Source organism: Ursus arctos, unplaced genomic scaffold (assembly GCF_023065955.2).
Source record: "Ursus arctos isolate Adak ecotype North America unplaced genomic scaffold, UrsArc2.0 scaffold_25, whole genome shotgun sequence".
NCBI classification, from domain to species: domain Eukaryota; kingdom Metazoa; phylum Chordata; class Mammalia; order Carnivora; family Ursidae; genus Ursus; species Ursus arctos.
In genome coordinates this window covers 10,003,945-10,017,028 of record NW_026622930.1, presented here as the reverse complement: position 1 = coordinate 10,017,028, position 13,084 = coordinate 10,003,945, and the positions used below count along the sequence as shown (strand labels likewise).

General features: G+C 49.8%; 1 protein-coding gene and 2 long non-coding RNA genes across 5 annotated transcripts in view; 2 read left to right on the top strand and 1 right to left on the bottom strand.

Moving 5' to 3' along the window:
* The window catches only part of PPP4R4 (protein phosphatase 4 regulatory subunit 4), a 102,133-nt gene extending 100,524 nt beyond the window's left edge, over positions 1-1,609 (top strand). For all 3 annotated transcript variants that reach the window (XM_026515376.4, XM_057318510.1, XM_057318512.1), the window contains one exon: positions 444-1,609. In XM_026515376.4, coding sequence (XP_026371161.2) covers positions 444-468 — 25 coding nt within the window. In that variant the 3' untranslated portion in view covers positions 469-1,609. The remainder of the gene's footprint in view (positions 1-443) is intronic.
* A 731-nt stretch (positions 1,610-2,340) lies between these two features.
* On the bottom strand, positions 2,341-4,856 carry LOC130544792 (uncharacterized). Its single transcript, XR_008961388.1, has 2 exons — positions 4,772-4,856; positions 2,341-3,647 (listed from the first exon to the last, which is right to left on the bottom strand). It is a non-coding gene; the product is annotated as an uncharacterized LOC130544792 (long non-coding RNA).
* Positions 4,857-7,269: 2,413 nt separating this feature from the next.
* Positions 7,270-10,422, top strand: LOC130544790 (uncharacterized). Its single transcript, XR_008961386.1, has 2 exons — positions 7,270-8,864; positions 9,258-10,422. It is a non-coding gene; the product is annotated as an uncharacterized LOC130544790 (long non-coding RNA).
* The last annotated feature ends 2,662 nt before the right edge of the window (positions 10,423-13,084 follow it).

Sequence of the window (13,084 nt, the reverse complement as noted above, 5' to 3'; positions counted from 1 at the left end):
CTTTTCCAAAACATTCCATGCAATACATTCTCCGGCTTTGCAGAGTCCTAGAGATGAGCCGTCTGGAATTTAGGAGTACCCGTGTCTTAAAGAGGTGTAGGAGGGCATCATAGCCTGTTGATGTATTGGGCCTATGTTCATTTCTATTGTCGTTACCCACAAGAGCGGGAAGCGTCGCGTGAGTTGGATCGAACGCTATGTTAGATGTACGAGGTATTGGTGACCACAGAGCTCCAAGTCATCCTTAATGTGTGATTTCTTTTTCACTTAATCAGAATCCTCATATATTTGGTTTATTTAAAGTAGATTGTATTTCTTATTTACTTTGTAAGCATTAAATGGATAAAATTTTTCATGTTTTGTTTTTTCTTTTTCCCTTCTCTCTCTCTTTCCCTCCCTCTCCCTCCTTTCCTCCCCCCTCCCCCCCTCCTTTCTTGACAAAGAAAATCGAGAAAATCCAATCCTTAAGTCATCTGCCTGATGAAGGAAGCAAAACAAAGACAACTGGAAATAATGTGGTTCGTGGACAAAAGCTAGAGCAATGGCTGGGCTTTTTCCTTCTTCTTCTTCTTTCTTTCTTTTTTTTCTTTTCTTTCTTTCTTTCTTTCTTTCTTTCTTTCTTTCTTTCTTTCTTTTTTTTTGTTAATGAATGGAAAAGAGACACATAATGGCAGCTGATGTTGATAAACTTTCCATATTTGAAATTAGATTCCCTAGGAGGTATATACTATGTATTTCTTGAGTAATAATGTGGTTACAGAATTCCAATGTCATAGTGAAGTGCAATGAAAAACAGCTTTAGCTCTACGCTTTTAGCCCTGCTGCAGAAGAGACCGGTCTGCCTTCATCTGGGCAGGAACCCATCTATTTCACTGTTCTAGAATTTTAGCATTCAAAAATTATATGAAAGTCCAAATCAACTGAAATTGCTTTAGCTAATCACTTGGAAGGGCCTGGGGAGTGAGAAAGGCATTGCATCTTCTCACAGATCTCCAAGCCCGATTGAAAAGTCACACTGAAAATGGTACGAACAGCTGTCCACAATTTTATCAGTCCTGCGATTGTGGTGATGTTGTACCTCGACATTCTAAATTTCAATTTGGCGATGAAAATTCTACCAAGATTTCTGATAACTTTTAGCTACAACTACCTTAAAAATAATAGATTGATGATTTCATTTCCTAGAAGAACTTATTTTATAAATACTTTGTTTACATTTTAGATTGTATTTGTCCTTACTTAATTTAAAATGATGAATCTAGTTTGAATCAGCTGTTATTCCAAGCTATCATGCTTAAGCTATGTCAACAGCATTTATTTGTACTAATGCTCATATTTCCATCAAAATTTGCCTGTGAAACATATACAATTCTTAATTTTAAAATGTCAGTTCTTGAGATATACTGTATGAAGCTATTGTCAGCTTCTCTATTTCAAAATGCAATCAGCATATAACTATATTGATATTAGAAAATATTTGTTTTTTAAAATATATTGATGTATGATAAAGATGATCTAATTTGTGAATGCATATGCGTGTGTGGTTACTTTTTATAATGTGAAATAATGAATAATGAATTTACTCAAAATAAAACATAGGTTAATGAGATACCAGTGTTTGTGAAAAAAGTTTTAAATACTTTCCTGCAGCTTTTATTCTACAGTTAAAGAGGAAGACAGTTCATTTTTAAGTAATGAACGAGCAGCACACCAACATCAACTATAACTTATTCAGGGGACAGCTACACAGCTTGAGACTTGTCCAAGACATCTGTTTCCTCTTTTCCTTTCATATGGCCTCTTCGGAGCTATTTTTAGTGATTCTTAGTGTACTGTTTCATTTAAGGACAGTCAGAGAAATGGAACTGTTGAACTACTCATTTTGTCAGTAGTTAAAACTTGGGTAGATTTGAGAAACTGGACAATATGGGCTCAGCAAACTCAGTATTCTTTGTGGATTTCATGTAACTGTCAGCATCACTCACGTGGAACTGAGTGCGTGATTAGGAGAGAATGTGTGTGGTGCGTCACGGCCCATCCAGCACCTTGCTTCATACTCAACATTGACTCTGTTGCTTTAAATAAAATGGAGAATTTCAGTTTATTTGTTTAGTAATAACTAATAATAATAGCAGAGTTAGGGGCTTTATTTTCCATCATGCGCGCGGGAGAAGAGTAAAGTGCTTAGTCACTACTGCGTGTATAGTTCAGGAGTACGCGCAAGTCAGCTGCGGTCTTGTGCCTACTTACTAAACTGTCAGACGATCAATCAACGTAACTTTCGGGAGTTTTTTTTTTTTTTTTTCCCCACAGAGCATGATTTCTGAAACCGTTGACCTATTTGCTAAGATTATACTTCCAAGGACGGATATATACAAACAGTAAAGAACAAAGTGGTGACAGTTACGGATTTCCACGTCTATCTCAGTTTACACCAGAAGCAAGATCGGTACTCTTCGTAAAAATTCTCAGTGTAACAACTCATCCTAAAGACCCTTCAAGCTAGTTGTGTGACATCTGTCGCTGCAGCAGAATAGGGATGGCTGGCTCCTTTATCTTCTTGTTAACTATGGAAACTTGCATTTTTAAGGACAGTTTCTAGAATGTCGCTAGTTCACGTTTCAAGTGAAATAACAGACCCAATAGAACTCTGTTTTACTAGCAGAAAGGGAGATCGGGCCCAAAAGGATTTTACTGACTAGCGAGGAGCATATGGAGTCTTTCTGACATAACCCCATACACATTTAAAAATCATTTCCATTATTTGACTTCCTGAGTTCAGACATCTTATTCTGGAAGGATGGGTCCATTCGCCCTGCAGTCAGTGAGCATATGTGAGATATTCAAGCTGAAGTAGACCAGACTCTTCAGTTGAGTAGGAGTTTTTCAGTGAAGATAAAATGAATTGGATCAGCTCAGTAATCTGTTCTCAGTTGTTACAGCGGGTGTGACAGTGTGTGAGTGTGGGTGAGTGTATGTGTATGCGTGTATGTGTCAGAACAGTTTTTAAACCTGGCGCTTAAATATAGTGAAGACTTGTTGCAACGTTCTGACTTCCCCCCTCAGCTGAAAACTTGAATTTTTGGGGGTAAGATCTATTACATTTTTCATTAGTCTGTATTTTTTCACCACACATAAATACTTGGAAAAGCTAAAACCTAGTGTCTTAGGGACTTCTTCAAGTAATGTGGGGGGATTATTAAAAAAAAAAAGTTTTTTAAAGCAGGGAATATGGCCATTTTCTGCCTCCAAGGGTGATGTGTTAGATATAATTTTATGTGCTGTCATTGTTTTGCAGTGCACATGGGGAGGGGAGGGGCGAGTGGGAGCTGAATGTTCTAGGAGTCCTTCAATAACAGTGAACCTTTTTATAGCTGGGTTTGGCCTTATTTATTTCAGAGGATATTATGTTCTCAGAAACTTTCTTTTCTAGATTTCATCTCTTAAAGGTGGGTAATTTGAACGCTCTTTTACTTCTCTTTCCACTATTTTTCCACAAACACACTTGACTATGGAATACCAACAAGTCAGTTAAGAATGTCGATTGGGCTTGGTCCTCTGTATTTGCCTCGTTCTAGGTCCTACCATTGCCTGGCCGCTACCGAGTGTCAGCCGGTGCTCTGGAAGGAATTCAGAAATGAAGTCATCTGCAGATTTGAGAATGACGAAAAGTCAGTGTTTAGAATGCTGCTCAATAGTGTTACCTTAAGTCCGATTCACGTTACTCTGATTTATATTCATGATCGAGATGACTAATAAATAAATTCACTTTAGGTGTATTTCCACATTGGATGCCAAACAGACAGAAATCCAGGTGGGCATTTAGTCAACATACTGACACTCCCAATTAGCTAGCTCTGTCCATGGCTCTCTGAATTCGGTCCTGAAATATTTTCTTGTCTCTATCACAGAAAATGAGAAAATTTCGGAGGTATTTGCTCTTTTCCTTGTAACCTCGGGACAAAGCCAATGCGTATGTTCTGTGTAAGCAAAGTGGGTAACAGAGGGGAGTGCATGGTGCCGGTATATTTACGGTGTTTTAGATAAAAGGGAGAAAGAGTGAAATGGACCAGGGGGCTGGGGTCAGGCCATACCACATGGGGTGACCTTGGGCAAGCATTATCCTTGCTCTGAGAGGAGATTTTTTCCCATGAAGGCAAAAGTGCCTGGGGCCTGTGAACGTCCTCATGACGCACGACCCGGTCTGTGCCCCCCAGTTCTTTCCTGTGTGAAATGAAGGTATTGAACTCGATCTGCGGCTCCGTTAGTCCCTCTGTCAAAGGATCTGCCACACCGCGGAGTAGCCAGGGCTGCCCCGAGGCTGAGGCCGCGGTCAGGACGGCCTACAGCTGTTTTCTTCTAATTTTAGTCTGCAAGAAATGGTTCTATAACAGATTAAAATGCAACCCTTCCTTTGCTCCAGAGGAAAGAGAGTGAAGCCCATGACTCATGAAGAATGTGTCTTCCTCCCAAAGGCTTCGTCTTGAAATAGGGTTCTGATCTACTGTTTTTTTTAAAGTCCAGATACGTGAGTAACAGAGAAAGGTAAAATATTCTACCAAGCTAGTCCTGAGTCAATAACAAAGGATCTGAGAAGCAGGCTTAAGATACCAGACAGATGGTACAGACCTCTCCTTAAAATAAGTGTGAATTTAATAGTCCGGTTTATCTTGAGAATAGCTCAGACCAGCAGAGGACAAGGGGGACGCTCTCTTCTTCCGCCACCCCGGGGCCACCAGACTCAGCCTCTGCTGGAACGCTAAGTACTTACCCATGTCTTCAATCAGAGGAGAGCTGGAGTCACCACCCTGCCCAGAAATAGAAGCGTTCTAGAGGTTTCTTCATAGATCATGAAGTGCATTGTCTGGTCCACTTTGATGATGAGAGGCGTGGAATAAGCCATAATCTCCTGCAGGGTTCCCGCCTCTGCCTCAGTTCTTTTTTTATCAACCTCCATCCTTGCTCTGCGTAAAACCTAGAAAAGGAAATAATGTGGAAGACCATTTGTGGGGCAGTGGCGAGGAGGGGATTAATTGAGCCCCTTGACATTTTTTGCTATGGTCCTACCCGTGGGGCCCTCCCCCCTCCTGAGATTCAGTGGTCCAGGCTCATCGGTGCTGAGAGGAAGGGTCTGAGGTTGTGCCAGGGACTGCCTTAGAAGCCCAGAACAATACGGGGGGCCCCAGACCACATTGTGGGTGTGGACCCAGGGGCCTGTCTGCCTCGCCAGTTCATGCACGCGCACATCCAGTCAACAAATACTTAGCATGGCCTTCGTGCTACTGAATCTTGAGGGAGCGGGTACCCCCCCAAATGTTTCCACGTTGCCTGGGACCCCTGAATACTTTGATCTTCCTTTTGGCAGGCACGGTGGGGGCAGGGGCCTGGTTACTCTTCTGTAGAAGCTTCCTTGGTCGCTCGTACCGCCCTGAGGCAGTGCCTGGGGTCCCTGCAGTCTCCCTGGACCCTGGTTGCCGGGACTCAGGCCACTGCTCATGTTCGGGAGGCCCTCTTGTCCAGAACCCTCATGTAATGCAAATGACGTACCGACAGAATTTTTATTAGAGGAGATCATGGGACCATCTGCGTCCCAACACCTGGAAATTCTCTCATTTCATAGAGTGAAAATTTACTTTCCGGAGTAAACGGGGGGAGAGGGGAGAATATTTAATGGTTTGCAATTTAAACTGTAAAACAGCACATTTCGTCATTTTTAAATGTGTTTACAGCAGGAATTCTTTCAGGCGCTGGTATGCAGGATGGTCGAGTCTATTTATCTCACTTTCCCGGAGCTGGTGAAGCCTGATGGCAGGCCAGGGTTACCCCCCCGGGTCCTCCTTCGGTGGGTGCCTTTTCAAATCTCTCCCAGCATTGGAAAATGCACTTGTATGGAGAAAAGAGGAGTCAGGCTCCACACCTCAGAAAGACTGCAGTCAGCTGTCGCTGCCATTGGAAATGTCAGAACATCTTGGTTGTAGTGGGGTTGGGGGCCGGGGGGGGGCTATTGCTGGCTTAGTGCCCAGAGGCCAGGCGTGCCCACCAGTGTCCCGGATGCCCAGGACTGCTCTGGACAGCCCATGACTGCTTCCCCTCCAGACCAGTAGCGCTTCCACTGAGAACACTGATTCGCTGACGGACTCCATGTGGGAGGCGACTAACCTCGCTCTTAGTAGCTTCACAGGCAGAACTAAGGCCAAAGAGCCTGAGTTGGTTAGGGAGGAATTACAGAGAGGGGTGGGTGTATTAACAAAAACAATTTTAGCTATTGGTGGATTGAGCTGCTTTTCAAAGAATTGGTGAGTTCTCTGTCATTGGAAGCACTGAAAGAAAGAATGAGGGGGCTGTTTTGTAGGGATTTTCTAGAGACTTCCACAAGGGGTGGGAAATTGGGCCAGGTGACCTCTGGGGGAGTCTTTCATCTTGAAAGTGGTGTCATTTTCTGCAATTTTAATGAATCTGTGACCCAGTTCCATTTTGGGGGTCAATCTTGAGCACTGGGAGGGAAGAGGGAGAAGTCCGCATGAGAGGAATTAAATGAGTTACGTGTTTTAATAAAGTAGCTCAAAATTATTAAAACATCCAACTGGAGTGCTGTTTCAAATTTTTTGGAATTTTAAATCTAATTTTCCACTACGACTTCTCTACGACAGGATGGTATTTTATCGATGTCAAATGGTTTGCAAAAATATCTGTTGGTTTTGGTCACGTGTCATGCTTTGGGATTGGGCCCTCCTGAAGGACCTTGACTTACCTTGGGTACTTTCAGGTTTCTTGAAGTAACTGAGAGCTCAGGGAGGGCAGCCCCGAGTGAGAAGACTCTTCTGATTTCTAACTGCTTAAGCAGTTCACACATCTCATACTTCTGATCTAGCTGGAACTTTGGGAAGAAAGCTTCCACGTTTCTGCAGGACAAGTACATAGAATGGCGAAATGTAGACAAAAGCCATAGACTCTGAACGCTAAAAAGGTCACACCAGCCTTCTGCTGCCGCAGTGGCCACATGAGTTCAGCACCCAAGGAGGTGGGACAGAAAGAAGCCCGCACAAGAGTGTCCAGAGTGTCGGGAGCCTGGCTGTGAGTTTGGCCCCTGCCGTTTATCATGTGACCTGGGTCAGGCTAACCTCTCTGAGCTTCACTTTCATTGCCATAGTAGGTGGGGGTGACCCTATTTTCTATACAAAGAATCCGAGGACAAGCGACCTTGTCACTTGTCCCCCCCCCACCCCCCAGTCACAAAAGCAGAGAAGGAGCAAAGATGTAACCCTAAACCTCTCAGATGCTAGGCCCGCTTTTTTTCCAACAGACGAGTAGATGCACTGTGTCCGAATGTCAGGGGAGGATGGGGTGCAGGTGCCCAGAAGGTGCTGGAAAGGTGAGGTCACCAGGGCAGGGGCAGCAAACGGAAACTTGTCCAGCACTGCGACCGGTACACCTCCCGGGTTCTCGCACGTTCTGATCTGTTTATGAAACAAAGCACGGCCGAGAGAATCATCTGGTGTTACGCAGATGCCGGCCAGACAGGACAGGAGGAGCCGGACAGAGAGCCACGTCGCTGGGAGAGCAGAGCCTTGTGTCAAGGCACCTGGCAGCAGGATGTAAGCCACAGACAGGAATTAACCCCCTGTCGGCATGACTCTTCTCAAAGAGTGAGGGAATTGCCCCCCACCCAGTCTCTTTGTCAACATAATGACTCCTGAGCCCTTTGGCCTGTGAGGCGTTGGGAAAATTCGGAGTCACACACTGTATCGAAGTGCCTCTTGGATACACTGAGGAAGGTCTGTTTGACATGATCCTTGCGGATGAACGCCGAACTCCCCTGGGGGAGAGGCCCAGCTCTGGGGGTGGGGGGAGGCTGTCTTGGAGCTGCTGGGAGAGGTCAGGCCTGTGTGCGGTCCGGCTCCCCGGACCTGCAGGTGGAGTCCGTGCTCCAGCTGGGCCTTGGTCCGCCCCCTGGCCCCCAGCATCAGGGAGAGGACCACGTGTGCTGCCTGGAGATCTGGTGCAGCAGGCCGAGCCGGTTAGAGGTGGTCTCAGCGAGCGGCTGCCCTCTGGCCACGAGCCAGGGCTCAACCTTGGCCTCCTTGGCCTCCGCCCGAGCTCCCTGGCCATTCTCGTTCGGGGGCCTTTGGGGTGGTCTGTGGAACCTCTAACCGTGCCTGGGCCTCTGGCACCTGGGGGCTCGGGGCTGGGGCCGGCGCCAGCCACATCTCAGCCAGGAGGCAGGGAAGCTGGAGGCTTAGCACGGCCTCCATCCGGGCAGCGGGGAGGCCACAGGAGCGCCTCTGGCAGCAAGCCTTCCTCGGGAGAGAAGGGGCACAGATTGTGTTTAACGCCCGATACTTGTCTCCTCCTGTGTCACCTTGCAGTTGTGTCACCGACCCCGCTTTCTTCCTGCGCGGGGTGGTCGGGCTCTCAGCTCTGCCGGGAGACCCCGAGCAAGTAGGGGCCGCATTTGTTCACCCCGGGAGTGGCGTTATTTCTCAGAGCAAAACCTCCTCTGGATTCCATCCCCCGCCAGGCCCTGGGTTGCTGGGCCGAGGGCAGGGGCCTCCAGCGTTCCCCAGTCCTCCCACTGCCTCCCAGCAGGCGTGGGGATTATCGAGGGTGAGGGTGAGGTCTGGGCCGCAGCCCGACTGGGTGAGGGTCCCAGCAGAATGGGGCAGTGGGGAGGTCAAGCTTGGATTCACCCGCTTGGTTCACTGCCCTTGATCGTTGGGCTGGACGGCAGCCAGCCTCCTGCCCGAGCCAGGCTGCGGTGATCGGAATTCTCCCCCTGCACCTCTCCTCCGCATTCCACCCAGCCCTGGGCCCAGATCTGTGGCCCCTGCCTCCACTGTACCCGGAGCGCCCCAGAACAGAAACAGGTGAGTCTCGGATTCGCCCGCAGCAGGCCTGGGCTAAGCTCCCCTGGGACCCTCCCAGCTGATCCTTGCAGCGGCCTGTGAACCGGGTCCTGGCTCTCTCGGCCCCTGTCACGCATTCGGGCGGGGCTGGCCTTCCAGCAAGGGATGTGGGTCTCCAAACCCACACTCGGCACCCCTAGCTGCCTCCACCCCCCACCTCCCTGGGCCCCTGAGCACCTGCATGGTTCCCATCTGAATAAACATCTGTGGGCTGGGCGGTGCCACCTGGCTGTCCCCACACTTGGTTTCCGGGGGTCAGCTGGCAGCACACTCGCTCTCTTCTGGGACCCCCCGGTGCCCTAGGGAGGCGGGAGGCTGCAGTTCCCATCAGCAGAGACCCTCATTCTGAACCAGGCCACCCGGAGCCCATTGCGAACGAGTGAAGCTCCCAGGCCTCTCCTCCCTGATGCAGGGCCCGTGTCCCCGTCCGTGTGGACATAAAACAACAGCCGGCCCTGGGATACACGGGTGTCCCTGCCTGCTGCTTACCGGGCAGTCCCAGGTAACCCCAGAAGCCTGCGTCCATCTGCTGACCGGAGCAGAATGTCTGCAGGGGTCCCTCCCCTCTCCGGGCACCGGGGGGCCCTCAGGCATGCCAAGGGTGCATCAACTTAAATAGAACCTTCGAAGGAAGACCTCAACGGCTCACCGGCCACTCCTCAGCCCTGACTGTGCCTGGAGTAGCAGCCCCGCCCCCAGTCCTGGAAGGGGCAGGCTGGGCCCCTGGGAAGCAAGACAAGGACGCGAGTGTGGTTTGCGCAGTGAGTGTTGTGGGCGTGACGTCTCAAACCTTGAAAGCTTTCCTCTGGCCACCATCCTGCAAAGGCAGGCCCCTGCGTCTAGGACGCACCTCTAAGCCACTCCTGTCCTATGGGCGTCTGGGGTGAGGGCTTGGCACTGCCTGGACACCCACCCCCTCACCTTGGACGCACCCAGACCCAACGAGAACATCTCTCCCCCATACCTCGCTGGCGGGACCCTTTGAAGGTCTCCTTTAATCAGCTGGCTCTTACCAGCGAGTGGCCCCCTGGTGCCTGTGAAGGTCCTTCACTCAGAGAAAGGACAGGAAAGGTTAGGGTTTGCAGCAAATATTTGCTATTCCAAAGGGTGCTCCCCGAGGGACTGTTACTGATTAACATCCCACTTGGAGGTGGTGTTTCTGCAAAAGGGAAGACAGAGAGACAGGCTTCCCATACTCCCCAGCCGCTTCTCCAACCTGGAATACGACTGGAATTCTGCTGTGAGACTGCTGCTTCTCAACCCCAGGTGTTGTTCTGGAAGGATCCAGCGCCTCGTGGGATGGACTTGCTCCAGGGGCTGAGTAGCTCGTGTGAAGAAAGGCGATGGTGGATCCCACAGAGGCCCCCTGGATCCCCAGTCCAGAGCTGGGCACCCCGTGGGGGCGGTGGGGGGGGAAGAGACAGTAAGACCTACTCCGCTGATCCGAGCCATAAGGTTTTCTGGAATGTGAATCATACTTGGTAAAGTTCCCAAAAATAAAATGCAAATCTTCCTCTGATTTATAGTAGTTGTCTTCACAGGAAATTCAGCGGGAATGAAAACCCTGGGGGAAACGTGTTTTCATATGAAATCAAACACCCGCAGGACTGTGAGGGTCTGGGCTCAGATGAGTTTTGGCCAGGTTCCTCACCCGTCTGGACTTGCAGTGGAACATCGGTCGTGTGGGACCCGGGTCACTCCATCAAGAGGGACGGTCCTGTGCGGTCCAGGATATCTGACATCTCTGACCCTCATGGGCTAAATGCCAACCGCATTTCCTCAAATCTTTGTGGAAGCCAAAGTGCCCCAACATGTTTCCAGAGTGTTCCTTGGAGCAGCACCTGCTTAGCTGAGAAGGACATTTGCAATGTCCTGCAGCTGACAGGGGAGGGGCTCCTTCCTGCAGACTGGGGTGGGGTGGGGGGTTCAGCTTTGCCAGATGTCTGAGAGGGACCAGCGGGCCGAACGCTGTGGAGCGCGGTGTTCACAGACAGCTTCAGGACTCCACAGAAGTCACTGCATTGCATTTGACCCTCTGCGAGGCTCTCACAATGCCTGCCAGGATTTCAGAATAGATCTTTCCAAGGGAAGGCCGCAGAATGTATTGGGAAGAGTGTGAGAGCCTCCGCCAGCCACCCCTGGGCCCCCTGCTGTATTCACTGGGGAATGCAACTCAGCCCCTACGTGCTCGCTTCCCCCCCTTCATAGAATGGTCAGAGTGGAGCCCCTGGCCTAGGACTCAGCAGCACCCAGAGGCAGCAAGGAGCTGGACAGCAAGTGCCAGCCCCTGGAAGTGTGGCTCAGAAGCTCTGTGCCTTTGGCAAGGACATGAGTCCTGCGCTGTCCCCAGCAGGTCACACTCAGTCCCTACTGCTGTCGCTGGGGCTCCTTCCCAGCTGTGCACCCTGAACTAGCTCCCCACCCTCACTCGGCCTTGGTTTTCCCATCTATAAAATGGGCTCCCAAGGCCGAACTCTTAGCACTGCTGTACCCGCAGCTCATGGGGTCGTGCAGGTGAAGAGCTTATGCCTGGCCCGATGCGCTAATGAATGGTTGTCGCTGTGTGACACTGGGTCAGAAGGGACATCAGAGGTCACGCGGCACCCAGATTCGGACTTTACAGAGGAGGAAATGTGAGAGACGACCGTGAGCTGGCTTGGGTAGGTGGGTGGTGCGATGTGGGAAAGACAAGGCTTCCCAACCTCTGACTCCTCCTCCACCCAGTGTCTGGGAGAACAGCTCTCACCGCCCGGGCCCGGGCCCCTCTCTCTGGGCCGGCAAGGCAGGCACATGCCGGGAGCACATGCTGCTTAGCCCTGCAAGCGGCGGGGACGTCTGTGACAAGCACTCAGCCTGGTGCCTGGTGGGGCGAATGGGGGCTGCTGTCAGCAGGACTCACGGCCCCGCCTGGGGCAGGTGGACGGACTGACAGCCTGTCCAGGCTTCCAAGGGCTACGTGCAAGGGTCTGGGTGGGAGCCGTGATGGGAAGGAACAGTTGCCTAGTTACCAAAAGCTCTTGAGGGAGCTCACCTAGTCGAGATGCAGCCATCCTTAAAGAGAAAGGCCTTCCCAAGGCCTTCAGGAGGCCCCGTGAAGACAGAGGCGGGGACTGGGACGTGTGTCTACAAGTCCTGGGACGCCAGGGCCCGCCAGCAGCCACCAGAGCTAGGAGACAAGCCCAGAATGGGTTCTGTTTCTGAGCCTCCTGTGGGAAAAACCCTGCTGACACCTTATGCTCCCACTTTGGGCCTCCAAAACCATGAAAGAATTTGTTTCTGTGTCTGAAGACACCTCGCATGTGGTGACTGATCGCAACGGTTGTAGGAAACGAATAAGGTACGTATTGCCAATCTCCGGCTGCATAGCGGGCGCTAGCGTTCCCCCCAGCGCTGCGTGCCCGTGGTCTCCCCACCATCCGCGGGCTGTGCTGGGAAGCTCTCACGGCTGTGCCGACCCGACAGAGAGGGAACGGCACCTCTGTGGAGTTTTAACTTGCATTCTTTTAAAATTGGAAATGAAGTTGAACGTGTTTTCATATATTCCAGCCGCGCAGGTGAGGGCTACCTGCCCAGTGACGACCTTGCAAATATATTCTCTCCAGTTTTCATTTCTGTTGCAAAGTGTGAATTTTTGACCAGGCAATTAAAAAACATACTTCTTATGTAGTCAAATTTGCCCATCTTTTCTTTAATTTCATCTGGACTGTGAGTCATGGGCAGAAAACCTTTTTCTACGCCTGCATTGTAGAAGAATTGACCAGTGCTTTCTTCTCCTACTCCTCTAGCTTCCTTTTTTCTCACGGAAATCTCTGATTCTTAGTTTATTCTTATGTATGGTGTGAAGAATGGGTCTACTTGTATCTTTTTTCCCCAATGACTATGCAGTTTTCCCAATACTGTTTATTTAAAAGTCTTTCTTTTTTGAGTATTAAGTTCCCATGTGTCCTGGTGTCTACTTCCAGTCTCCCAAGCCTGTGTCACTGGGCTGCCCCCGGACTTACGTTCCAGAGCCACAGAATCAATCAGAGGATCTGTGTGGATTGCTTTCATATCTGTTCAGGCTGGTTCCCTATCCTCCCCACCCCCACCCATATCTTCTCCTTGTCAGTGTTTTCCTGGCTCTTTATCTTTCTGTATGGACTTCGGGATCATCTTACCTATTTCCAAAGAAAAAAAAAAAT